Source organism: Aethalodelphis obliquidens, unplaced genomic scaffold (assembly GCF_003676395.1).
Source record: "Aethalodelphis obliquidens isolate GAN/ISIS:26980383/991018 unplaced genomic scaffold, ASM367639v1 scaffold9, whole genome shotgun sequence".
NCBI lineage: Eukaryota > Metazoa > Chordata > Mammalia > Artiodactyla > Delphinidae > Aethalodelphis > Aethalodelphis obliquidens.
Window position 1 is genome coordinate 3,402,605 of NW_020837953.1, and position 24,406 is coordinate 3,427,010.

The following is a 24,406-nucleotide window of genomic DNA, read 5'->3' on the forward strand; positions in this document are numbered from 1 at the left end:
CAGTCTTTGTCCTTAATGAATTCACCATCCAACGGTGGAAGCAAGTGAATGAACAGCTACAATAATGTGAGTGATAGATGGTAAGGTAGAAGAATACATAGGCCAATATCTAATTTCTTGAGGAGCCATAAATTCTCTGAGAGAAATGGTGTTTGTCTTTCATAGTTCCTAACAACATGATCTGTAGAGGGTGAGTACTCATAAAGAGTCAAAAGGCCTAGATTCTGGTCCCAGTTCTGTCTTTGACTAGCTGTCTATCCTTTATGTTAGTCAGTTCAGCTTTCTGAGCCTCAGTTTCCTCATCTGTAATGTGTGACGGACACTAGTCCTGCTTACCTCAGTGGGTTATTGTGAAGATCAATGGTCATGAGAGTGATTTTTAAATTAATTGTAAAGATGTCTGTGAAATAAAATATGCAATCGTAAGTTACATTCTTAAATGTTCTTTTGAATTTTAAAACAGATGTTGTTCAACACTTCAGTAAGTGCTGAATAATCTTTCTCTTAAAAGAAAAAAAGGAAAGGAAGGAAGGAAGAAGGAAAGAAAGAAAGAAAGGAAGGAAGGAAGGAAGGAAGGAAGGAAGGAAGGAAGGAAGGAAGAAGGAAAGAAAGAAAGAAAGAAAACCAGCAGGTAAGGGTCACTGTTGCCACCTTCACAGTTCAAAGTAGGTCTGACTTGATCTTTTCAGCACACTAGATATTTACTATTATCCCCGTTTTACAAATTAGAGAAGTGAGGCGCCAAAGAATTTATGCAAGAGCACGGTCTCTTCAAAACCCAAGCCTGGGTTACTTGCCAAGGTCTTTACAAGTCAACAAAAGTCAAAAGGACCAAGCCACGCGGTTCCGCAGCATCTTTTTCACTGAAAGCCCCGCTTCACTGAAAGCCCCGCTGAGCATGGGAAGGGCTGGCCGAGGCTTCGACTCCGCCCCGTGACGCATAGGACCCCGCCTTCAGGCCCTCCACCTCTCGCGGGATCTCTCGAGAAGACAGCCGGGGTCAGGTTCCATCATGGCGGCTGAAGAGGCGGATGTGGATATCGAAGGGGACGTGGTGCCAGCGGCGGCACAGTCTGGGTGAGGCGTAGAGACTGGGTCTTGCAGAGACGAGGAGGGGCGCAGATGTGAGGAGGGTATCCTAGAAAGGCCGCGGTTCCGGCAGGGGCCAGGGGAGCGGAAGACCATCCGCTGGGCCAGGGTCTCCTAGCGGCGAGGGAGACGCCTCGCCCATCCCGCTTGCGGGCTCCTCCTGAGCCCAGGGTGCGGGTACCGGAGGCTAGTGACCGACGGCCCTTTAACCTTTTACCGGCATGCCGTGAGGGCGCCGGCCGCGCCTAGCACGTTGTCCACTCTTCAGCAATTAGATTCCTTCTTCCATTACTGCCACCGCCCAACAATAACTAGAACAAGGGCGGCCCCTGGACAGTACCCGAGCTTAGGAGTCTTGTTCCATCGCTTGCAGGCCGTGTGACCTTGGGCGTGTCGTTTTATCCCTACCGGCCACCGGTTACCTTTTCCATGTAGGGATAGTTATGAAAAACTTCCCGAGAAGCAGCGTGACTTGAAGGAAAGGGGCTGGACTTTAGAGTTGGACAGCTCTGGGTTGACCCTGCCAGTTACTAGCAGTGTGACCTTGGGCCTCAGCTCATGTGTTAGTTGACAATCATGTTATGTACCTCATACGGTTATTGTGAAGATAAAATGAAATAATTATGGGATGTGCTCTAGCATAAGGTAGGTGCTCTGTAAATGTTGTGTTCTTTACCGTCCCACCAGGGATAGTATTTTGAGGACCCAGTGAGGGGGTCATAATTTATTTACCAATTCCTGCAGAGCAGGCCAGTGTGATTTTAAACAGCATCCTCCAGCTTGAGACATCTAGCTGTTTGACTCCTCACTTGCAGAGAGAGAAGTTGATACATGCCATTTTAAAAATGTGCTTTCAGAATCTTCTTTTAGTAATGGAAGAGGCCTAGACTGGTCAGGAATCAGAAGACCTCAATTCTAAACTCAGCCATCTATGTTGCTTGTAACTATGAACAACTTCATTAGAAGTCTCTAGGTTGAACCATGTAAAACTGCCAATCTTAGACCATTTTTGACCTATAAAATAGCAATTTCACATGGTCCAACCTGATAATAGCGCCTCTGTAAATTGTGGAGAAGAGGACTAACCCTGCTCATGAGGCACCAAGATAGTGGGTTTAAAGTTCATTTAGTCATTCTCTCTCAAGTCTTCAGGCGAAGCAGTCTGAGTCTGTACAAACGAATAGGAAGCCTTTAATAACAATCATTGTTCACATTTGTGTAGATCAAGTTAAGCTTGATCAAGTGCTGTTACATGCATGATTTGATTTACTTTTCACAATAAGTCTGTGAAATAAATGGGAGGGATTCTTATCTGCAGTCCAGAGAGAAGTGAGCTGGCCTTGGAAACACTAAAGATCATCTGAGAGCATTGGCTTTACCCCTTTCCATGGGTTCTTCTTTATTTTTCTGATCGTGTTTTATTTCTCTTTTTCCTTTTTCTTTCCTTTCTCATTATTCTGCTGAGCCTTAAGTCTGCTGGTGGCACCTGTAATCATATTAGTCTCAGGCAACCAATAACATTACTGGTTCCTGATGGTCAGAGCCGTTGCCTTACACAATTCCACAGAGCATCATTAACATTATATTCTGGTGAAAGTTGCTCCTTGGTGTTGGGGGCTCTGATCATATGGCATTTGGTGTGAGTGAACACTTAGTTGCCCCTCTGAATTGTGTAGTTACAGCTGATTATAACATCTGTGGAACCCTTGAGGATTAAGTGAAAACACTTTTAAGTTCTTGCTAAGTGCTGGTTACCAAAGTTAGAAGATGGCGTTGAAATGTTTTGGTTTCCCTTCTTTGTCATCCTCCATTTCTTCTGCTTATTCTTTAAATCATAATGTTCCAAGGGATTTTTGTCGTAAGACTTCTCACTAACCACACAGTCCCATCTCTCAAGACTTAAATTTCTGTTAAGTTGGACCATGTGAAATTTTCCCAACGTTTCACCATTTTTGACTTACAAAAACAACAGTTTCTTAAGTTCCACCCAATACATGCTGATGTTTCCCAAATCTCTTTCCTGAGCTTCACATCCATTTATCCAATTCTCTGAATCTGTTTGCCCTTGGACTTTCCACAAGCACCTCAGCTTCACTTTATAGAAACTTTCCTTACCCAACCTGCCTCTCCAAGTTCCCCAGTTCAATGAGTGGCACCATCCACCTAGTCATGCAAGGCACAGACCTAGATTTTATCCCTTTTCCTTACCTCTCTCCTATCAGAGTATGTTGATTCTGAGTATCCTCTCAAATGTGATCATTTCTTCCTGTTCACACTGTTTGTTCTTTAGGTCTGAATTACTGTCACCTCTCTCTAGTATCTATATAATCGCTCAGTCTTAACCACTTCTTGTCTCTTTGACCCCCTTCTAGTCTCTTCTGAAGTTAGAGCAGTCTTTTCTTACATCCATATCTTATCATGTTATTCCCTTCAGTCCTCAATTAGCTTTATGATAAAATCTTTATTCCTTAACTCCTAGAGACCTGTGTGATCCATGCCCCACCTATCTTGTTCATTCAGTCATTCAGCGAATATTGATTATCTTTTATATGCCAAACCCTGGGTATATAGCAGTCATCCAAACTAAGTTCTTGCTCTCATGGAGCTAACATTCTTATTGGATGAGACAGACAATAAACCTTATATATATGCCAGATGGAGAGAAACCTGTAGATAGGTTTTTGCAGTCTAAGAGGTACAAATTCTTTACACTAGACTGAGAAAAGTCAGTAACTAGGAAACTTTATAACCTCAAAACGTACAGAAGCAAATATTAAATTTAATTATATCACAGATTGGGCCTCCTCAAACTTAACTATTCAGGCTTTTTCCATATGAAGTGAACAGGGTGACTTTAGAAACTTCTAATTAGTGAAAAGAATGAGAATTAAAGTTTAATCCCCCATGAACATAGAAAAGCCCCCAAGTAACCCAAGTTAATTTTTTTTTATGTGAGTTGTTACTAAAGCATCACATTTCTTATCTCTTCACTGTACTGTCCTCCTTTGAGTATTTTCTTTTGGTTCTTCTATCTGTTCTGGCTTTTTCTTCATTTTGAGGGTGGTACTGTTGATGGGTGGCTTCTATGCTTCAGATATAACTAAAAGAATTAATTGTAAAGTTGAATTCCTGTATACACATGCATATTCATCAAACGAAATCTGAAGTGTTGGTTCATAGCCACAGAATATGTTGTAGTTGCTGTTTGGAGGTATTTTTTCCCTCATGAAGTTGTTTATTGGGAGAAGGAGAAGTCTGATATTTAGCAATTGAAATAGGGTGGCTTAAAGCCACTATATATTTCACAGGCCAAAGGTAGAGCAGGCACCTGCAATGTTAAATCTGTTAAGGGGGGAAAGGAACTAAATATTTGCTTAACATCTGAAACCTTCCAGTCACTGTGCTCTGTAAATTATGTTCATTAACTGGTATAATCTCACTTTCATACCCATTTTCTTAATTATTACAGAAGTGATGAAAATACAGCATCTGTTTTACAAGACCACTATCTTGACTCATCGTGGAGAACTGAGAATGGTCTTATTGTAAGTATTTTATGGGAATATCAGGTGCATTAAGCCATTACTCAGTACCCAGAGTACCTCTTTTTTTTTTTTTTTAAACTTGGTGCTAGTTCTCAGCAGTCACAGAGGTAATATATTGAAACCTTTCTCCTTAAAAATAGAAGGAATTTATTCTTTCTTCTTTTGACTTTGAAAAAATGGCCTTTTAGGAATCAACTTAGGAGCCAGTTAGATTTAGGTATGAATCATTGCTCTACCACTTATCAGATTTGTGAACCTTAGTTTCTTCATCTAAAAAATGGGGATCATTGCATGCTTCGTTTCTTCATTTAACAGTTATTTATCAAGTACTTACTATGTGCCAGACACTAGGCCAAGTTTGGGGGATACACCTGTAGTCAAGACAGACATGGTCCTGCTCTCAAGGAGCTTATATTCTAAAGGGGAGTCAGGTGGTAAACAAGTAGACTAATTATAGATCGTGAAGGACATAAGCAAGATGCTGACTGAGAGTTACAAGGTGGGGAATCTACTTTAGATAAAGTTGGTGAGGGAAACTGAGGAGGTGACATTTAAGTTGAAAACAATAGATATGTGAAGAATTGATGAAAAATATTCTAGGCAGAAAGAATAGCAGCACAAAGGCTCTGGTTGAAACCCAGTGTCTAGAATATAGTGGGAAAGGGGAGGGGATGACAGCTGTGACAAGGTTGGAAAGGCAAATGAGGGGAATCAAAGAGACTAGTTAGGAAACATTTGTAGGAATCTAAGCACGATTTGGTGGTGGCTTGGCCTAAGGTTGTGGTAGAAGTTGACAGATTTGATTTATGTTTTGGAGGTAGAACTGCTTGGTAAATTGGGTGTGGGGATTGAGGAAAAAGGAAAGAATCCAGGATGATTCCTGGGTTTCTAGCTGGAATAGCTTGGTGACTAGTAGTACTGTTTACAAAATTGGGTAGGCAGGGGGAGAAGCAGGTGAATGTATGTTATGGTGAGTTTTATTTTGAATATGTTAAGTTTAAGAAACCTATTAGAGGGGCTTCCCTGGTGGCACAGTGGTTAAGAATCCGCCTGCCAATGCAGGGGACACGGGTTCGAGCCCCGGTCTGGGAAGATCCCACATGCTGCGGAGCAACTAAGCCCATGCACCAAACTACTGAGCCTGCGCTCTAGAGCCCACGAGCCACAACTGCTGAGCCCACATGCCACAATCACTGAAGCCCATGAGCCTAGAGCCTGTGTTCTGCAACAAGAGAAGCCACTGCAGTGAGAAGCCCACACACCGCAATGAAGACCCAACACAGCCAAAAATAAAAAAATTAAATAAATTTATTTTTTTAAAAAAGAAGCCTATTAGAAATCCAAGTGGAAATTTTGAGTGAGCAGTTAGTTATAACAGTCTAAATAGAGCTTGGAGAAGAGACCTGGGCTGAAAATATTTAAGTTTTGAGAGTTAAAAAAGAGTATGATTATTTAAGGAGAGATTGTGGCTTAAGGGAAAAAAATAATTGTGGTGAGTTTTGGGAATAGGTGAAGTATCTAGCAAAATGCCTAATACGTAAAAGTTCCTCATACAGGATAGCCATTATTACTTTATCATGGGTAGGAGCCTGAGCCTTGGAATCCAAGGCTCAAGTCTCTTCTCTCCTGCTTGAAATGTCAGTGAATGCCTTTATGGATGCATCTGTGAAGAAGTAATGCCTATCTCATAGCATTATTTTGGGAATCAAAGATATGTCTGTGTGCTCAGTAAATGGTAGCTTTATTATTTGTAATCATTGTATTGTGTATTTTTATTTAACAAAACAGAAGATAATTTCAAAAAGCAATAAATAAAGAAATTTATTCTTCCTTTTTTTAATAGCCTTGGACTCTGGATAGCACCATCAGTGAAGAGAACAGAGCTGTCATTGAGAAAATGTTGTTGGAAGAAGAGTATCCTTTAATGATTATGAGGAAAGTAAAGATTTCAGGGTTAAAAATCCATAAATGCAAAACTTACAGAAGAGACCACTGTTAGTTACTAGATAGTATATAATATGTTTGTCACCTGCCTATTCTGTTTTACCACTAAGTCTGAGATCTGACTCACTATTTTTGAGTTTCTGTTGTCAACCAACTCTTTATACTATCTTAATATTGAGTAGAAATTATAGAGTGTTTCATGTTTTAACTTTTTTTGGCCGCGCCACGCAGCATGTGGGATCTTAGTTCCCTGACCAGGGATCGAACCTGTGCCCCCTGCAGCGGAAGCATGGAGTCCTAACCCCTGGACCGGCAGGGAATTCCCTGTAGAGTGTTTTAAATCAGCTAGAATCTTTAGTCGAAGTCCAAATCATTCAGTCTAAACCTCCATTTTCAGTTATATGAGACGTTAATTTGTCCAAGGACATAGAATTAAAATATGTAAAAGTTCTCACTTCTTACTCTACCGATTTACAGGTGTTAATGGGAGCAATCCAAGTAAAAAGCATAAAACTATAGAATGAAGATTTTTTCCACCAGAAGTTGTAGGTCCTTATTCACAGTTCAGCCACTGGCTTCTTGTCCTTATTTCTTCATCTATTTGTGACGTTTGCAACTTAACTTTTTTAGGACTCCATTTTTTATATGTAAAATGAAAGGATTGAACAAAAAGATTTCTGATTAATAAAGGTTATTAATACTACTCTAATAGTAGTGAGTGGTTTATTTTCAACTCACCTGTGTTTCATGGATTTTTATCTCCTCTTTAAGCCAGAATATCTATTCTTTTTATTACCAGTTATTGCTACATTGTTTTCGGGGTGTCTTTGTACCTTTAATTATCATAGGTTAGCCCTTTCTAGGCTTTCTTACTCTCTAACTCTCCCCAAACATTACAGTTATAGCCCAGATCATTGCTTTTCAGTAGAAAAATAGTGCAAGTCACATATCATTTACAGTTTCTAGTAGCCACATAATTGTGATAACATTTTATTTAACCCAGTATATTTAAAATATTGTTTCAACATTTAATCACTATATAAACATTATTGAGATGTTTTGCATTCTTTGTTTTATACTCTTTGAAATCCAGTGTGTATTTTATACTTACAGTACATCTCAGTTTGTACTAACCACATTTCACGTACTCAGTAGCTACACATGTGGCTATTGGCTAATACGTTGAACAGTGCCATTCTAGATTAATGAATATTTAAGTAGTCACTCGTTCATTTCCAGATTTGGAAACAAAATAATGAGAATAAAAGCTATGTGAGCTCTTGGAGGACAGGGTTAATGTTTTCTCTCTTTGTCCTCAGCACCTAGTACCTAGCATAGTGCCTCATGTACACAATACATGTACACAAAATACAATATTTGTTAAGTGAAGAATATCTCAGACTAATCTAAAGTATTGCAGTATAGGCTAGGTTTAAAAAGTCTGAGAGGGAGACTCTCTGGTAAATTTGACCCAAGCGTTTGTTATTTTTATTAGGATAGAGAGCAACCCTAAACTCTTCTCTGTTACTTTCAGAAATATGAAAGCAAATACTCCTAAATTACCCTGGACAACCAATCAGATTCATCTGTTACATTCTCCATGTGTTTTAGGAAAAAAGATTTAAATAAAACATTGAGGATATATCTTCTCTTAGCCACTAAATAAGGAAGAGAAACTAACTTTTATGTAGCACACATTTTGTGCAGGTACTGTGTCATGTGTGACTTCACATGTAATATTTAATCCATATAACAACCCTGTGAGGTATAAACATTTTTGTCATAATTTTTGCAGACCTGGTTTAGCTAGAATTCAAGTGTGACTTTCACAAGTATGTGAGTGCCTGCTTTAAGTTGCATAAAAATTATAGGACTTTATTATTTTTTTAAAAGTTCCTTAATAATTACACAGGTATTATTTATCCAAAAAGTCACTTCCAGGAAAATTCTGGCTTGATCAAAAGGAAGATGATAAAAAATACATGAAGAGGTAAAATCAATTTATAATACTTTCAAAAGTCTGAATTGTATTTTTAAAAACTTCTTCACAAGCTTCCTTATTTTCTTTTTTCATGTGGTGCAGTCTGCAGAAACCAGCAAAAATCATGTATGTACTTATGTTTTATATTTTAAAATCTTTTTGATTAGTTAAAAGTTATGGAAAAATTAAGCAAAAAGTTATAGCTGACCTGTAGAAAAGCCCTCTTGACCTTGGGTTATACAAAAATATAAAGTCAAAATTTCTTGTACAGATGTTGGAATGTCACAAGATAATTGTATTATTGTTATTTATTTGTCGGAATTTTTTTAGGGCCCTACAAAAAGGTCGTTTTATAGGGATTTGTGGGGAACATTTTTATAAAGCTGCCCTTTAATATGTTAGGAATTGACTTGATTCCTGTTGCCCTGTCAGTTAGTTTTCAGTCGTTTCAAACAAAAATTTAAATTGAATTTGTGGCTTTCAAAAATTATCTAGAGAAATAAAGCATTAACTGTTTTATAAACACCCTTTCCCTACAATTGAAGAAAGTTTGATGTTATTTAGTGTTTCTAAACTTTCATGTTTATAATCCCTTAGAGGGTAGATTTCCAATTACCAACAGTTTGAGCCCTGAGCAGACTTTGGCTTTTGCATTTTGCTGAACAAACAACAGAAACCAAATAAAGTCAATGAAAAGATTAATGGTTTGCTTGAATTAAATTAGTGAGTTTTATCACTTTTTAATTTCTTAATGTCCTGCATTTCAAAAGCAATAAATGTAATGTCATAGTATTGTTACCTGTTTTCTGGCTTGATATTTACATAGATTTACATAGAAGAATAAGAGAGATGATATTTCTGGAGCCAGTTTAAACTCTGACATGCCAGTTGACAAGCCAATTTAAACTCTGGATTTGGAAATATATTAACATCTGCTTTGTGTCCAGTCTGAGGAAGCCTATTTGTTATCACATTGACTTCCTTTGATGTCTTTTAGTATTATCTTCACTCAGACCCAAGGATTATGTTTTTGGGGGCTCATCCTGAGCTAGAGAAGTATACAAGACAGGGCAAATCTGTTCCCCCAGGTGGAGACTGCAGCCTTCTTCTTCTCTTTTTAATTCTTAGACTCAAAGTATTAAATTTAGCCCATGGCTATGTATAACCTTTGACTGCATAAATATGGAATGTTCCATTTCAGAAATTTTTTTTGCAACTCCTCTTTTTCCCCTCAGGGTACACTCTCCTACAAAACCAGCCAGTTACTCAGTAAAGTGGACGATAGAAGAAAAAGAGCTGTTTGAACAAGGGCTGGTAAATAGAGCAATTTTTAATTTATAGTAAAATAATTCTAGAAGCAAATATTGATAGAATTATAAGGTTAAATTAATTTATAGAGACTGGAAATTTCTTTCTAATTACAGTGATCATAGTTTTTCTGTAGTTAGAGTGATGTTTGTAGTATAAGTGAATTCCTTTTAACTCATACCTAAGTAAATAAAATATTAAAATAGATTTGGATCATTATTGATTTTCACCCCTTTTTTGTATTAATAAAATCCAAGAAATTGTACTATATCTGCATACATGACACCAACTACCTGGATTAAAAGGCAAAATTATTTGGTTACCTGATCTTTTCTCTAGGGAAAAAACATGTATATTTGGAACCGTCTGGGTGATCAACTGAGTTTTTTTTTTAATTCAGATATTTGGCATTGTGCACACAGTCTAAATATTTTAGTGGATGTAATTAAAGACCAGAAACATTATTTTTGCATGAGTGTTTCACTGAGATCTATTTAAACGTCCACAAGTTGCATAATGGAAAAAAAGATGTGCATAAGTTTCTGATTATGAGAAAACTCCGTAATATAATGAAGCTTAACAAAACATGCAGGAATTTTTTTTAACTGTTAATAGTAGATTATATCTTTTTCTTACATGTTACCCAGTATTGTACTAATTAATTTTGAAATTATAATTTATATATTACATGTATAGAATATTTATGTAATATTATGTAGGATTCATGAATGCAAATTGAAACATCATTGTTAATATTTCTGCAGATGACAGGAAATAAAATGTATTTGTATTTTTATAGTTAACATCACCATGACATCTATGTTCTGTGATGTTTTATATAAATACATAAACTATTTTGAGGGTTTTATCTCCTGAGATTTTTCTCCTGTACTGTTGATGTTTTTTATATTGGTATTTTAGTCTGTTGCATGATTATCATTTATATAATCTAATTAACTAGTCATTTATTTAAGATTGCTGACAACTTTGGTGTTTTGTTCATTACCAAAGATCAGAACACACACACACACCCATACACACACACGGGTTGTGAATTTTTAGGTTATTGTTGACTTTGGTGGTAGTTATAAAGGCTGTATCTGCATGGTTCAAAATTCAAATGGTACGTAAAGTTGTAGGGTGTTAAGTCTCCCTCTGACTCCTGTCTCAACCTTTAGTTCTCTTTGCCTCAGGTAACCATTGTCATCTGTTCTTGTATATCCTTCCAGAGATACTTTGTCCCTGTAAAAGCAAGTGTCTATTTATTTAGGTACATATGTAGATATCTATATCTTTATCTACCTATCTATATACATAGATATTTTAAACCTAGAATATTTTCCCACAAAAATACATGGAACCATTGGTTGTATTCCCAGCTTTTTAACCTATTAGTATCATTTGTTTATAGACTGAATTCTGTCAGGCTTGAGAGAAGGAAATTATGTGGTACTGAATGATGAAAGATTTTTCCTTCTCTGTCTTGTCCCTTTGCTCTCTTTTTAAATTGGTGAATGTTTTCTTTGCTCCTCTCGTTAGTGTCCCCTCTCCAATTTTCGTAGTGTCCAAGTCCCTGCAATCCTAACTAGTCAAACTTTATCCAAATCCTTCCTGTTTCCAAAAGTGATCCATGCTACCACGTTACCTATTTGCCTTCATCACACAATACAGATAACTAAATCTTCAGTAAGTTGATCTCAGTTAGGTATTAGTTAAGAACAATCTTAAATAATTAATTTATACTTAGTAGTCAGTTTCTCAGAAGTACTTTCAGTTTTAAGAAATTGTCCATATGTCAGATTTTCTAATGAATACCAGAAATAAGTGTATAAATTAAGGTTTATCATTTAGGTCAGAACTTTGAAGATGATTTATTGCCATAAGTCATGACTGTCTGACCTGTAAATCTGGCCCTGGAATCAGTTTCTCTGAATTGTTGTGGGTTTTTTTTTTTTTTCTTTAAATAGTTTTAAGAATTCTAAGAAAGGATTGTTGAGCTACTTTGAGAAGTAGAGAATATCTTGTGTTGTAGATAATGTAAAGGAGATTTATGTATCAGATGATAGGCTTGATACCTAAAAATCCTGTCTCGCTTTAAAATTGTAATGCGTTCCTGTCTGTACTGCAGAACACACCAGAGCTCCCTCAAATTCTCAGTTTTTCCCTGCACAGCTTCAGTATAAGTAGGTATACAGCCTTTGACAGTGGAGGGGTGTAGGGAGATGTTGGTTGCAGGTCGCTTCATTTGTGATTCACTCTTGTAAGTCAGTTTACTGTGATATCTGTATAGTGTAAAAGTATCTGCTATGGAACATGTAATAGTTACTGTAACAGATGGAATCTGGGTTAAAAAAAAAAATATTTTGAAATTAGTGTCAGAACATATTCAGTTGATTCTACAATTGGAAAATATAACCTGCCTCCCTTTTAGGCACTTTTTTTTAAGTTATCTTAAATTTGGAACATCATAATGTACACTACTAATACATAATGTTAGGAATACATAGAAGTGATGGGTCTTCATTTAGGTAGCTATAAAAAGAAAACAAATTTCTAAATCATTTTGGTCTGTTTTCAGATGTCAAGATTTGAAAAGAAGAATGTGGGCTTTGATTTTAGGAGTCTTAACTATGTATTGTACGTGAGGCTTCATTGTGTGCTTTAGAAAATAAATAAAGATAGGGTTTTTTTTTTTTAATATGGCAGCAGTTTGGAATATTAAGTAAGCTAATCAAAAGCTATTTCTTTTCCATTTTGATAACATAGGCTAAATTTGGCCGAAGGTGGACCAAAATTGCAAAGCTAGTTGGAAGTCGCAGTGTTTTACAAGTGAAGAGTTATGCCAGACAGTACTTTAAAAATAAGGTAAGCAGAATATAAATACCCTAGTGATAATATTGTAAATAAATAAAATTAATAAGCAGAAATAATTCTTTAATTCAAGCATTAAAGTCTTAATGTTCAAAGTTTTTATAGTGAAAGTACTTATACCCATAAAGTACCCTATAAATGTTTGTCTTCAAAAATCTCAAAGCATATATTCAATGTATTGAGTAATGCTATTAAATAGGCATTATTATTTTACTCCACTTAATTTCATGCAGTTAAATAGGACAAAATATTAATTGCTCAAAAACATCCTATAAAGCAAATAATATTCCAAAGAGAAAACCTTAGAAGTCATTGTTTCCTGGAAATTTAAATTTCTTTTCAAATATTTGCATTAAACTTTTAAGAATGATTAGAACTTAGGGGCCAAAAATGCTAACATGATTCTAAAATCTTTTTAATAGCAATGAAACTTGTACAATTATTATGAAGAATTATCTGAAAACTTTAATAAATTGCAGTGTTCAGAAATGTACAGTTATGGTCTAGTTCCTTAGTCTTTCAAGTAATTTGTGCTATATTCAACCATGAAGTTTTGATACTTAGAATTTTTCTAATATGTTCTGCTTGAGTTCTCGAAACATAATTATATAGAATTTGAAAGTATCTTAAGTGAAATTTGGTGTTTTAATGTAAATAGGGTTGGCCCTTAAGTGAAATTTGGTGTTTTCTTTTAATGTAAATAGATAAGGTTGACTCTGTTTACATTTTTTTTTTTTTTTTTTTTTTTTGTGGTACGCGGGCCTCTCACCGCTGTGGCCTCTCCCGTTGCGGAGCACAGGCTCCGGATGCGCAGGCTCAGCGGCCATGGCTCACAGGGCCAGCCACTCCGCGGCATGTGGGATCCTCCCAGACCGGGGCACGAACCCGTGTCCCCTGCATCGGCAGGCGGACTCTCAACCACTGCGCCACCAGGGAAGCCCTACATTTTCTTTTAATGTAAATAGGATTTGAACTGAGCAGGTCCACTTCTATGTGGATTTTTTTCAATAGTAAATACTATAGCACTGCACAATCTGCTGGTGCGGAATTGCAGATGTGGAAGAACTGGAGATGGTGAGGAACCGCGTACACGGAGGGCCAACTATAAGTTATATGCAGATTTTCAACTGTGTGGACGGTTGGCACCCCTAACCCTCTTTTTGTTCAAGGGTCAGCTGTAATGGGGTTTACCCTGTATACAAGATTTATCTAACTTAGTGTCATTTGGGCATAGGAAGTAAGTAATGGAATGGATTCATTGTAAATCAGTCATCTACTACCTCTTTTAATCAGCAAAAGTATTTTCAGGATAGCCTGCTAAGGTTAAGGTATTATGGAACAGAATAAGCCTAATTTAGTTATTCTTTTTTTTTTTTTTAAATAAATTTATTTATTTATTTTTGGCTGTGTTGGGTCTTCGTTTCTGTGCGAGGGCTTTCTCCAGTTGCGGCGAGCGGGGGCCACTCTTCATCGCGGTACGCAGGCCTCTCACTGTCGTGGCCTCTTGTTGCGGAGCACAGGCTCCAGACGCGCATGCTCAGTAGTTGTGGCTCACGGGCCTAGTTGCTCCACGGCATGTGGGATCCTCCCAGACCGGGGCTTGAACCCGTGTCCCCTGCATTGGCAGGCAGATTCTCAACCACTGCCACTAGGGAAGCCCCTAATTTAGTTATTCTTACTCCTGTGCTCCTCAGACTAGAATGTGCGGGGCATCTTGTAGTGTCAGTTTTACTCAAAGGCTTGAGGTGAAAGGGTACATTTTAATATTAAAAGAAACAATATATAATGAAATATAATGCAAAATTTTATCTAAATTCTTAAGCTAAAAACTGGAGACTTCAAATAAATAGCAAGGTTGTTAAAGGCTATTTCAGGCTAAATGTCCAAGGCTCCTTTTCCCTCCTGCTACCTTTTCCTTCTCCTCTACATAGTAAGCCAGTTAGCCTCAAACATGACATCCTGGGAGTCTACTGTGATAAAGGATCTAGAAATAATCTCTCTTTGGAAGCTGTCATCCCTTGGGTATATCAGTCGTACAAGATTTTTCAAAAACTCTATATGTAACAAAGGTTTTATTTCAAATCATATATACTCATTGACATTTATTTTCTTTTCCTTATTGCATTATAAGATATTATGTTTATAATAGCAGATATGATAGATAATTTCATGCCTTAAATTATAAGTTCTATAATATTGGAGCTACATTAAATGAACCTGCAAAAACCAGTTTGTTTCTATTGTCTTTGTATTTAAATAAAAGATGATTTTAATTTACTAAGTGAAGATATGTGAGATAGACTCCTTTAACTAAAGGATTTTTTAGCATTATAAAAAATGATCAGCTGAGGTATCAGACATTCTGAGAAATAAGCCTTTACAAATATCTTAGAGAATACCTTGTATGACGGTTGTTTGGTTCATTCTTTATGGCTGATCTGAGCCAGATTCCTGTTTTAAACTTAATATTGAAAATTAAGTATTGAATAGTAAGTCATGATTATTTGATTAATAAAAATCACCAGACCATGAATGAGTCAAATATATTTATGGAAATTTGAAATGATGATCTTTTACATTTAAAATGCAGTTGTAAACCCTTCAAAGAAAAGAATAGTAAAGGTATAATATACCATTGACGTGTACTCAGTTTAATAATTTTGTATCTATCCTATTTTTTTGTGCCAGTGATTACATTTTAAAATGCTAATATTATGGAGGTTTTATCTTGATTTTTAATAAGGTAAAATCAGATGGTCCAGAGAAGGAAACAGCAAATCAGAAAAACAGCAGTGGTTTTCAGATGAAAAATGAAGCTGAAGGCACAAAGGCATGGACACCATCAGGTTTAAGGGGTCGTGCTGATCCCAACTGGAATGCTGTAAAAATTGAAAAGTTATCTGATGATGAAGAAGTAGACATCACAGATGAGGCAGATGAGTTGACTTCTCAAGCTCCCCAAAAGAATCTTAGCAGTGATCTCTTATTAGATATCTCTAAAAATAAAAGTCATGAAACCAGTAAAGGAGAATTCATTGCTTCTGACAGCCAGGAAGATCCCATTTCTAAATCTTCCAAGGAGTATCTTCAGAATATAAAGCAAGGTGAGAAGGAAACACTTTCAAGCTTAGGAAATACATTTTGGACTGAAAATCACATCACCAGTGACCAAAAATCAGTTGAATTATATGATCAGAAATGGAATAAACTGATGAAAAACTGTAATAAGCATGATGGAAATGGAATAATAGATGATGCCAGGCAGTTACCTTCTCCAGAGCCTTGTGAAGTTCAGAAAGACTTGAGTGATAATGAATTGCTTTTTCATTCTTCCTGCCAAATGGAGGAGGAGAGCCATGAGGAAGAAGAGCTTAAGCCACCAGAACAAGAAATAGAAATTGATAGAAATATCATTCAAGAGGAAGAAAAACAAGCAATTCCTGAGTTTTTTGAGGGACGCCAAGCTAAAACTCCAGAACGCTATTTGAAAATTCGGAATTATATTTTGGACCAGTGGTAAGGAAAAATTGTATTTTTGGTGCTGGTTTAAAACTTATGATACTCTAGAGTATTTACTTAGGCCTATGCAGAATTTAGTATTTTATATTCCTAGTGTTCCAGAGAGCTGTAACATATTATATATTTCAATAGGCAAAACTTACAATTTCTCATAATGAAATCTTTTGAAAGTTTTGGTAAATATTGTCATCTATAGCTATCTTAACCCATCTGTCTGTTCTTTAAGAGTCTGTGGTCCTAGAAGAAAAGGGATAGATGATTGCCTTAAGAAGCGGTTTCTTAGGACAATGTTAGGAAGATATAGAAAACACTAACTGCATGGGAAAAGGGGGAGAATGTCTTAGTTTATGATGTACTTTGAGGTACAAGGAGAGGAAACCTTGGTGACAGGATAGTATCATTAAATGTGGCTAGATTTCAGAAACCATTCTAAATAGCTGCCTTAAATGCTTTCAACTTTGAACTTGTGACATAATGTGTTAATAATTCCTTCATCAGGATATAGGAATTTTTTGATATATTAAGTTTACACTCTAAATTTTCAGTGCCTTTTATTTGAATTATTTACTCAGGGATGGGGAACAAACCAAAAACTTCCCACCTTATTAGCTTAAGTGCTCTGAAAGTTATTTGCATTTTTCATAATAGTTTAATTAAGACATCATCAAACATGCATAATTTTTATTGCTTTAGGAGCTACAGAATTGTATAGAGCCATCTTTACAGAGGGCTTCTGCTGTAACCTAGGAAGATTACCAAAGGAAAACAACCAGGCTTACTAAATTAGTAACTTTCATTTTACCCACACAATATTAAGTATTTTGAAATCTAAAGATAGCCCTATTCTAAAAGAAAGAATTTTTTCTTGTTCTTGACTCTCGTTTATCTTGCAAATGGTTGAGGTTAGGAAAATTCTAGGTAAGGGTGGTATCAAAGTAAAGAATACCTATGAGGAACCACTCCTGACATTTGTATAGTGTTTTATAGTTTACAGAAAGCTTTTCTCTGTCATCTGATTCCTCACAACAATCTTGTAAAATAGGCAGGTGGTATTTTCTCTATTTGATAGAATGATCTTGAGGTCAGGAGAGGTTTAGGGAGCCGCCTTGAATTATACAGACCAGCTGCTGACAAAAGAAGGACTTCAGTGTAAGTCTCAACTCTGTAAATCACTCTTTCCATTATTCCACATTGCCTAATTCACACTATTAAAAAAGACAAATTAAATTAAATCTCTGTTGGTATCTAATTTTTTTTTTGGAAATAAGAGCATGAATGGCCAAAATAAAAGTGCTTCAAAATAATGACTAACTCAAAAGTGTCTATAAATTATCAGTGACTACTTAATGTTACTGTAATCAAATTTCATTTGTTACTTTGAATTTTGGATTTATGAGGCAGAATAATTTATATGGATGGCATAAATTATATGGCAGTAGTTTCCTAATGTCATTTGCCTTAGTTCATGAAACCAGTTAAACATTGCTGTTTCAGTATGATGATTTAGCCAAACAGTGTGAAAGCAAAAAGGAATGTTTTGAACAGGAACTCAAACCTATTCTCTTCACAAATAGAAGAGAGTGTTTAGAGACTAGAGGCAGTATTAAAAAAAATAGAAGAGTTAAAGTTTTAAAGATAAAAAAAGTCCTGCTAGATTTGTTTGTTGCTAAAAGATCCTTTGCAGTTAACTCCCTGTTTAGGGGAATATTTTTTTAGAATAGTAATCAGTATCATTATTGAATACTTACCAAATGCAATGCATTGTATTTAAGTCATCTCTAGTCCTCTTGACAGCCTTGTCCTCATTTTACAGATGAGCAAAATGAGGTTCAGAGAGGAAAAGGAACTTGTTCCAGGTCACATTAGGTGAAGGTGATTCCAGAGACTGCAGTCTTGACCCATTATTTTCACACTTTCAACTCTGGGCCTTGACTGACTTTTCATGCTGCCTTGCATGTTCCCCCCGCCCCCCCCCCCCCCCCCCACCGCCAGATCTTGGTAAATCTTGCTTCCTCTTCTATTTCAGTTCTGCTCAAGGGAAATTAGAGGCTTTCTCTGACCACCCTGTGTCTATAGTAACTCACATATCTCCTCCCTCTCATTCTCTAACCCTGCATTTTATGTATCTTATAGAACTTATTACCACTGAAAATATTATATTTTTATTTGTGTGTTGTCTCCTCTCTCCTCAACCCCCCATGATAATGTAGGCTCCATGTTCATTGTTCATTGTTACGTCCCTAGTGCTTAGAACAATGCTTGGAATACAAAGGCAGATTGAAAGAGTGAATCATCATTATATCATAAACAGATATTTGTAGAGGCCTTACTATTTGTTCAGTGCTGTACTAGTACTAAGCTCTTTGTTTAAAGCCTTTCAATTTGGATAATCTTTAATTAGACCAATACAGTTTATAGATTCGTATAGTTTTTTGATAGCTGGGTATGCCATGCCCATTCCAGCTTTCTTGCCTTCATTTGCACAGTTTGTTTACTTTTCTTTCAAGATACACTGAAATCTCACCTTTGTGATGGAACTTCTGATACCCTCCCACATCACAGATTACTTTTTACCCTCCCTGAAATTCTATAGAATTTATGATTTTCAATTTGGTTTCTGCTTAGGCCTTCCCTAAACACCCTACCTAAAATAGTCTGTACATATTTCTATCCCCTTATCCTTCTTACTGTGTCTTCCTAGCACATACTGCTACCTGACAACATAGTATATATTATTCATTAATTTACTGACTATTAGAATGTAAGGTCTGTAAGTTCAGGAACTTCAGATTCATCTCTGTATCCTTAGTGCCTAGAACAGTGCCTGGTGTATACGACACAAAATAAATATTTGTAGAATAAAGATTGATTAAGAAATACCTATGTTATATGATATATCTGAATACTTGGTTTATAAAGTCTGTGTTTGAATCTTGTCAGTTTCTTAAGTCAGTGCTTTAATCCCTCTCACCTACTTGTTTCCTTTCCTCTAAAATAAGAATGATAAAATCTGCTTTGTAGAGTTGTATATAACCCTTAGTACAGTATCTGTTATAAGCACTCAGTAATTGTTACTGTTATTAAGTTCTCTGTTACTTAAACTTTATGTTGTACCATCTAACGTGGTACATTAAGTATATTTAGTAAATATGTGTTTTGTTATGGAAACCTTATTTCTTTCATAGTCTTTGTGTGTTTCTTGATTCCTTTAGAATGCCCTGTAGTATCTGTTTCTGTTTTCCACTGAGAGCACTTAATATTTACTAGCATAATGATTAAAAACTAATATAAAACTTTCAAGCATTTACAAGGTAGCTTGTAATTAAAAGATGTTGTCCAGCAAAGTAAAAGAACCTAAGCAATTTATTAAAAATTAGAGTGTCTAATACTAAATATTTTCAATATATTATGAATATACCCTTTTTATTCAAAGATTCAGGCTTGCATTTGGATCTGTAGATAAATAACGCTCTAACTTCAGAGTCCTGGGATAACTGAAATCTATTGAATTTAATATTGGGGAAGAAATGATACTTGTAAAACTCACACTATACTTGTAAGTTACTGTATCATTGAAAGATATTTTATTTCAGAAAAGAAAGTACACTTGGGTATTATGTATTAACGTTGTCTGTACACATTACATATTGAGAGGGGGTACATTTTTAAAATATTTCAAATATTAAAAGTTTCCCCCAGAAATCTTCTTTTATGTTTTTATTTATCCAAAATAATTGTACTTCCATCTCTTAGGGAGATATGCAAACCGAAATACTTAAATAAGACCTCAGTACGTCCTGGCCTGAAGAACTGTGGGGATGTTAATTGTATTGGACGGATTCATACATACCTCGAGTTGATAGGAGCAATCAATTTTGGATGTGGTAAAAATAAAAACCCAACAACATCTTTTACTCGACATTTTTTATCCTTATAGCACCCATTAATTTCTTTGATAGTTAGAATTCAAGTTAGACTTATTATAGATATAGAATACAGAAAGATGCTATAACGTTATAGAATAAATGTATTATTGAGATTTTGTTTTGAAACAGATTTCTGTTGATAAACTATATTTCCTTTTAACCTACATTGAAAATTGGTGGTATGCTTTTAAAGGAAGAATATTCAGTCTAACTGGTAGAAATGATTTAAGGATGCAGTTCTTTGTCAAGTAAAAGTAATTTTATGAAAAGTCCAATCAAAGCCCATTTGATTTGGAAATACTGTGTTAATGCTAGAAATACTGTCTAGCAGTGTTTAAATAAAGAAAATAATTTATGAACCTCTACACTTAAATGTAATAAAAGTGCCAAAATATTTTTCGTGGTAGAAAGTTTCTTTCACCCTAGTTTTTCTCAAATTTAAGCATATTTTTAAATGTATTCCTCCCTTTTATTGAATTAACATGACAATTTTGAAGAAAGATAATAACTATAGTTGCAAAGTGATAAGTTAATTAGAAGCTTGTAACCCATAGTTTGAGAGGAGTATATTCTGTATTCTGTGTCTATGGAAAGACAACCAGAAAACTTCCTGTCAGAGATTATTTCATTTCATGTAGAGAGAGAATTTATAGTCTGCCCTGGGATCTGTCCTCCATTTCAGCATCCTTGTTTGCCCAAAGCACGGTGTTAGGACTGGCTTTACAGGAAAACTAAGGTGTCATACCTTCCTTAGCCACTAAAAGAAAAATGAAATCATGTTTACTGTATTAGACTTGCAAAGTTAACAAAGTGGGCTTAGCACTCATTTAATCAGAAATTAAACAAATGACCCATTTCCTAAATGTTTCATTTTATTGCGATTGCCTTATAATAACAGCATACTTTTATGTGAGAACTACCAAGTAGCACATCAAATGTGTATTGTGGAAATAAGCTCATATTTTTTTAAAAACTTAGATATTGGCTTATAATTAATAGTATAGATGTGCCTTCCTATTTAACAAATGAGTTCCACAAAATAATAGATTGTTTTGTTTTTCCTGGATTCCAATAGAACAGGCTGTATATAACAGGCCACAACCAGTTGATAAAGTACGAATCAGAGACAGAAAAGACACAGTAGAAGCGTACCAACTTGCCCAGCGTCTGCAATCTATGGTAAGCAGTCCCTTCTCTCACTAAATGATCTTTCCTGATTGCTCCTTACCCTGTTAAGAAAGATATGCCTACTTCTCTTCCCCTGTTTAACAAATGGCAATCTAGTAGAAGAACATGTTTTCGCTTTTATTTCACCCAAGCCATTCACTTTTTTGGTTTCCATTCAGTTTCATGTTGATTTATGAGGCAAAAAACAAACCCCCAAAATTTAAAAATTCACACACAGACTTCACACAGAAGCATGATGTTTCGCTAAAGTGGTCTTAGACTGCTTTGTTTTGATTTCTGTATCTAATATATCTTTTTTTTAAATATATCTTTTAAAACTGTACAGTTTAGCTCTTTTTTCTCTTTCATTTGTTTTTTGTTTGCTGAAAACTCTTACCGTAAGATTTAGCTTTGTAGAAGTGCCATTCAAAATATTTTAGCCTTTATTTTTTAATTCTTGACGTTAGTGAGTTTTATAGTATCTTAAAATGCATGCATCTTATTTTGAAAATAAGTGATCCAACAAGTCTCCTAAAAGGCAGAGTCATATTGTGGTCTTGTTGACTTTACTGATAAAATAGGTTAAATTGGTAATAGGTAAGATAAATGGAAAAAGTATAGATGATAGAGTAGGTATTTTTCTCAGTGTTTAGGCTGTAAACCATTTCTACCTAGTTTATTTTTTTAAGAAAGGGTGTTTTCATATACAGTTGCTGGAGGTGGTGCTAGTCATACACTGGCTTCTGGCAGCCAGTCCATTTTAAAGGCTTCAGTACTGATGTTTGCAAAACTGGATATTACTAATACAGTCAACCAACTTTATAATTTTTTACTATTTGTATTAACTAGGCAATCTTTTCCTAAGCCTGAGATATAATTATTTTGCTTCTAGTTTTCAATATTATACCTCTGGCTGTGTGTTCTTGCAAGTTTTCTACCACAAAGTCATTTTCATGGTGATTCTTTTTGGTCCTAAAAAATATTCTTGTCCTAGAGTTGTAACTCCCAAATGGTGAAAGGAAATGAAAACTAAAGAGAAATTGAAATGAAATTTAGAAAATCATCATTGATTTATTTCTGAGCAGAGTGCTAACTATTCAATGTAAATTAATAAAATATAGTCAGGCATTGCTGATCAGGTATTACAGTATTTTAATGGAGAAATTGAATTTTAGAAAATTATCATTTTGGTTTTGTGTATTAATGTGCTGTGATTTGTCCAAGCTAATTTTGTGACCTTTTGCTTTATTTTTAATTTCATCACAGCGCACAAGGAGACGTAGGGTCCGAGACCCGTGGGGAAATTGGTGTGATGCAAAAGACTTAGAAGGACAAACGTTTGAGGTAACTTTGATCCCTTCAGGTGACTCAAAAGTGAAAGTTGTTTTGTCAGTATACCTTTGTATATCTTAATGTCACATATATTACCCTTGTTTTATGTGTGTGTGTGTATATATATGTCTCTTTCCCATGTTAATTTGTTTGCCTAGAAGTCATCAGTAAACAACAAAGAAGGCACTGATGGTACAGTTAACTAGGAGTTTGACTAATTTTCAGAACTTTGATTATCGGTCTCTATATTCTGGTCTCTAGCTCCGGAATATCTGCCAAGGTGCCAGGGAGTTGTGCCCTGTTCATTTCAGTAAAGTCATTGAATGATGTTCTGATATACCAGTTAAAATATCGTCCCATGCATTAGACGTAAATTGAACTACAAACGTTAAAGTATTATTTCTACTAACAAAAATTATGCTCCTAAAAAGAAACATAGGCAGTGAGTGTATGTGTGTATGTGTGCGCGTGTGTTCTGTGCATATATAATTTGTTTGTGAACAACAAGTGCAGTCAAATGGAAATAATATGTGAATGTGTACTTACTCGCTTTGTTACCTTGGGTAACTGTACCGAATCTCAGGGCTTTATTTATGAAGTGTGGATAATAACATCTCCCTCAAAGATTGTTGTGAGAATTAAGTGAAATAAAATGTATGAAGGTCCTAATACTCGGTACTCAGTAAGCCTTTGCATACACCAGGTACTCAGTAAATGTTAGTTCTCTTCCTTCTCTTCCCCATTCCCTGCACCCAGCCTCACATCTGAGCATTATTCTAGGCAAAACAATTAGTAACACATGGTTCCTGCCTACCAGGAACTTACATTTCTAGTAGGAAAGGTAAAACCTATGGTAAATTCCATGAGATTGGTCCCAAGAAATATAAGGTCCTCCCAAAGGGTGTGATCAGGGAAGGTTTCACAGAAGATGTGATTTTTCATCTGTGACTTGAAGGATGAGCAGGAGAATCTCAAAATGTGGAAATGTGGATGAGGCAACCCCAAGCTGAAGGAGAGGCATAAGCAAAGGTACAGACATAGGAAAATACCAGATATATTCTGGAAAAGGTACATAGTTCATAAGGGCTGGAATATAAGATTGGTAATAGAAATGAAATGAAAGAGAATTATTTTATTTTATACTTATAAAGGACTTACTGTGTCAGACATTATTGTCAATATTTTCGAAACATTAACTCATTTAATCTTCACAATAACATCATGACATTGTTATTATTACTATTATGGTTCTCATTTTAAAGGTGAGGAAAACTGAAACACAGAAAGCTTCAGTAACTTGGCCAGGGTGCTGCCGAGTCTGTGCTCTTTAGCTTTATGCTGTTTTGTCTCTTTATTAACTTTCCCTCTCAGTGGTTGATGGACTCTTTGATCAAATGGTTTTTTTTTTTTTTTTTTTTAGCATCTCTCTGCTGAGGAGTTGGCAAGAAGAAGAGAAGAGGAAAAATGCAAACCTGGTAAATCTTCAAAAGTGCCAAGGCCAACAAAAAGGTATAGTGTGACATTATATAAGTGTGATTTTTTGTTTTTTTTAAACTTATCACAAATGATTAGAAAATGTATGGAAGGGATATCTGATATTGCAACATTACATTGTCCACATTAAGTTTAAAAATACTGCTGGGGCTTCCCTGGTGGTGCAGTGGTTGAGAGTCCGCCTGCCAGTGCAAGGGACATGGGTTCGATCCCTGGTCCGGGAAGATCCC

The 24,406-nt window shown here is 35.7% G+C and overlaps 1 protein-coding gene across 5 annotated transcripts in view; it reads left to right on the plus strand.

Moving 5' to 3' along the window:
* Window positions 1-971: 971 nt before the first annotated feature.
* MYSM1 (Myb like, SWIRM and MPN domains 1) overlaps window positions 972-24,406 on the plus strand; it is a 38,031-nt gene continuing 14,596 nt past the window's right edge. For all 5 annotated transcript variants that reach the window (XM_027108374.1, XM_027108376.1, XM_027108375.1 and 2 more), the window contains exons 1-12: window positions 972-1,077; window positions 4,559-4,634; window positions 6,478-6,548; window positions 8,491-8,568; window positions 8,662-8,685; window positions 9,795-9,873; window positions 12,634-12,732; window positions 15,482-16,254; window positions 20,011-20,141; window positions 21,259-21,362; window positions 22,617-22,694; window positions 24,103-24,191. In XM_027108374.1, the coding sequence (XP_026964175.1) occupies window positions 1,013-1,077; window positions 4,559-4,634; window positions 6,478-6,548; window positions 8,491-8,568; window positions 8,662-8,685; window positions 9,795-9,873; window positions 12,634-12,732; window positions 15,482-16,254; window positions 20,011-20,141; window positions 21,259-21,362; window positions 22,617-22,694; window positions 24,103-24,191 (1,667 nt within the window). In that variant the 5' untranslated portion in view covers window positions 972-1,012. The remainder of the gene's footprint in view (window positions 1,078-4,558; window positions 4,635-6,477; window positions 6,549-8,490; window positions 8,569-8,661; window positions 8,686-9,794; window positions 9,874-12,633; window positions 12,733-15,481; window positions 16,255-20,010; window positions 20,142-21,258; window positions 21,363-22,616; window positions 22,695-24,102; window positions 24,192-24,406) is intronic.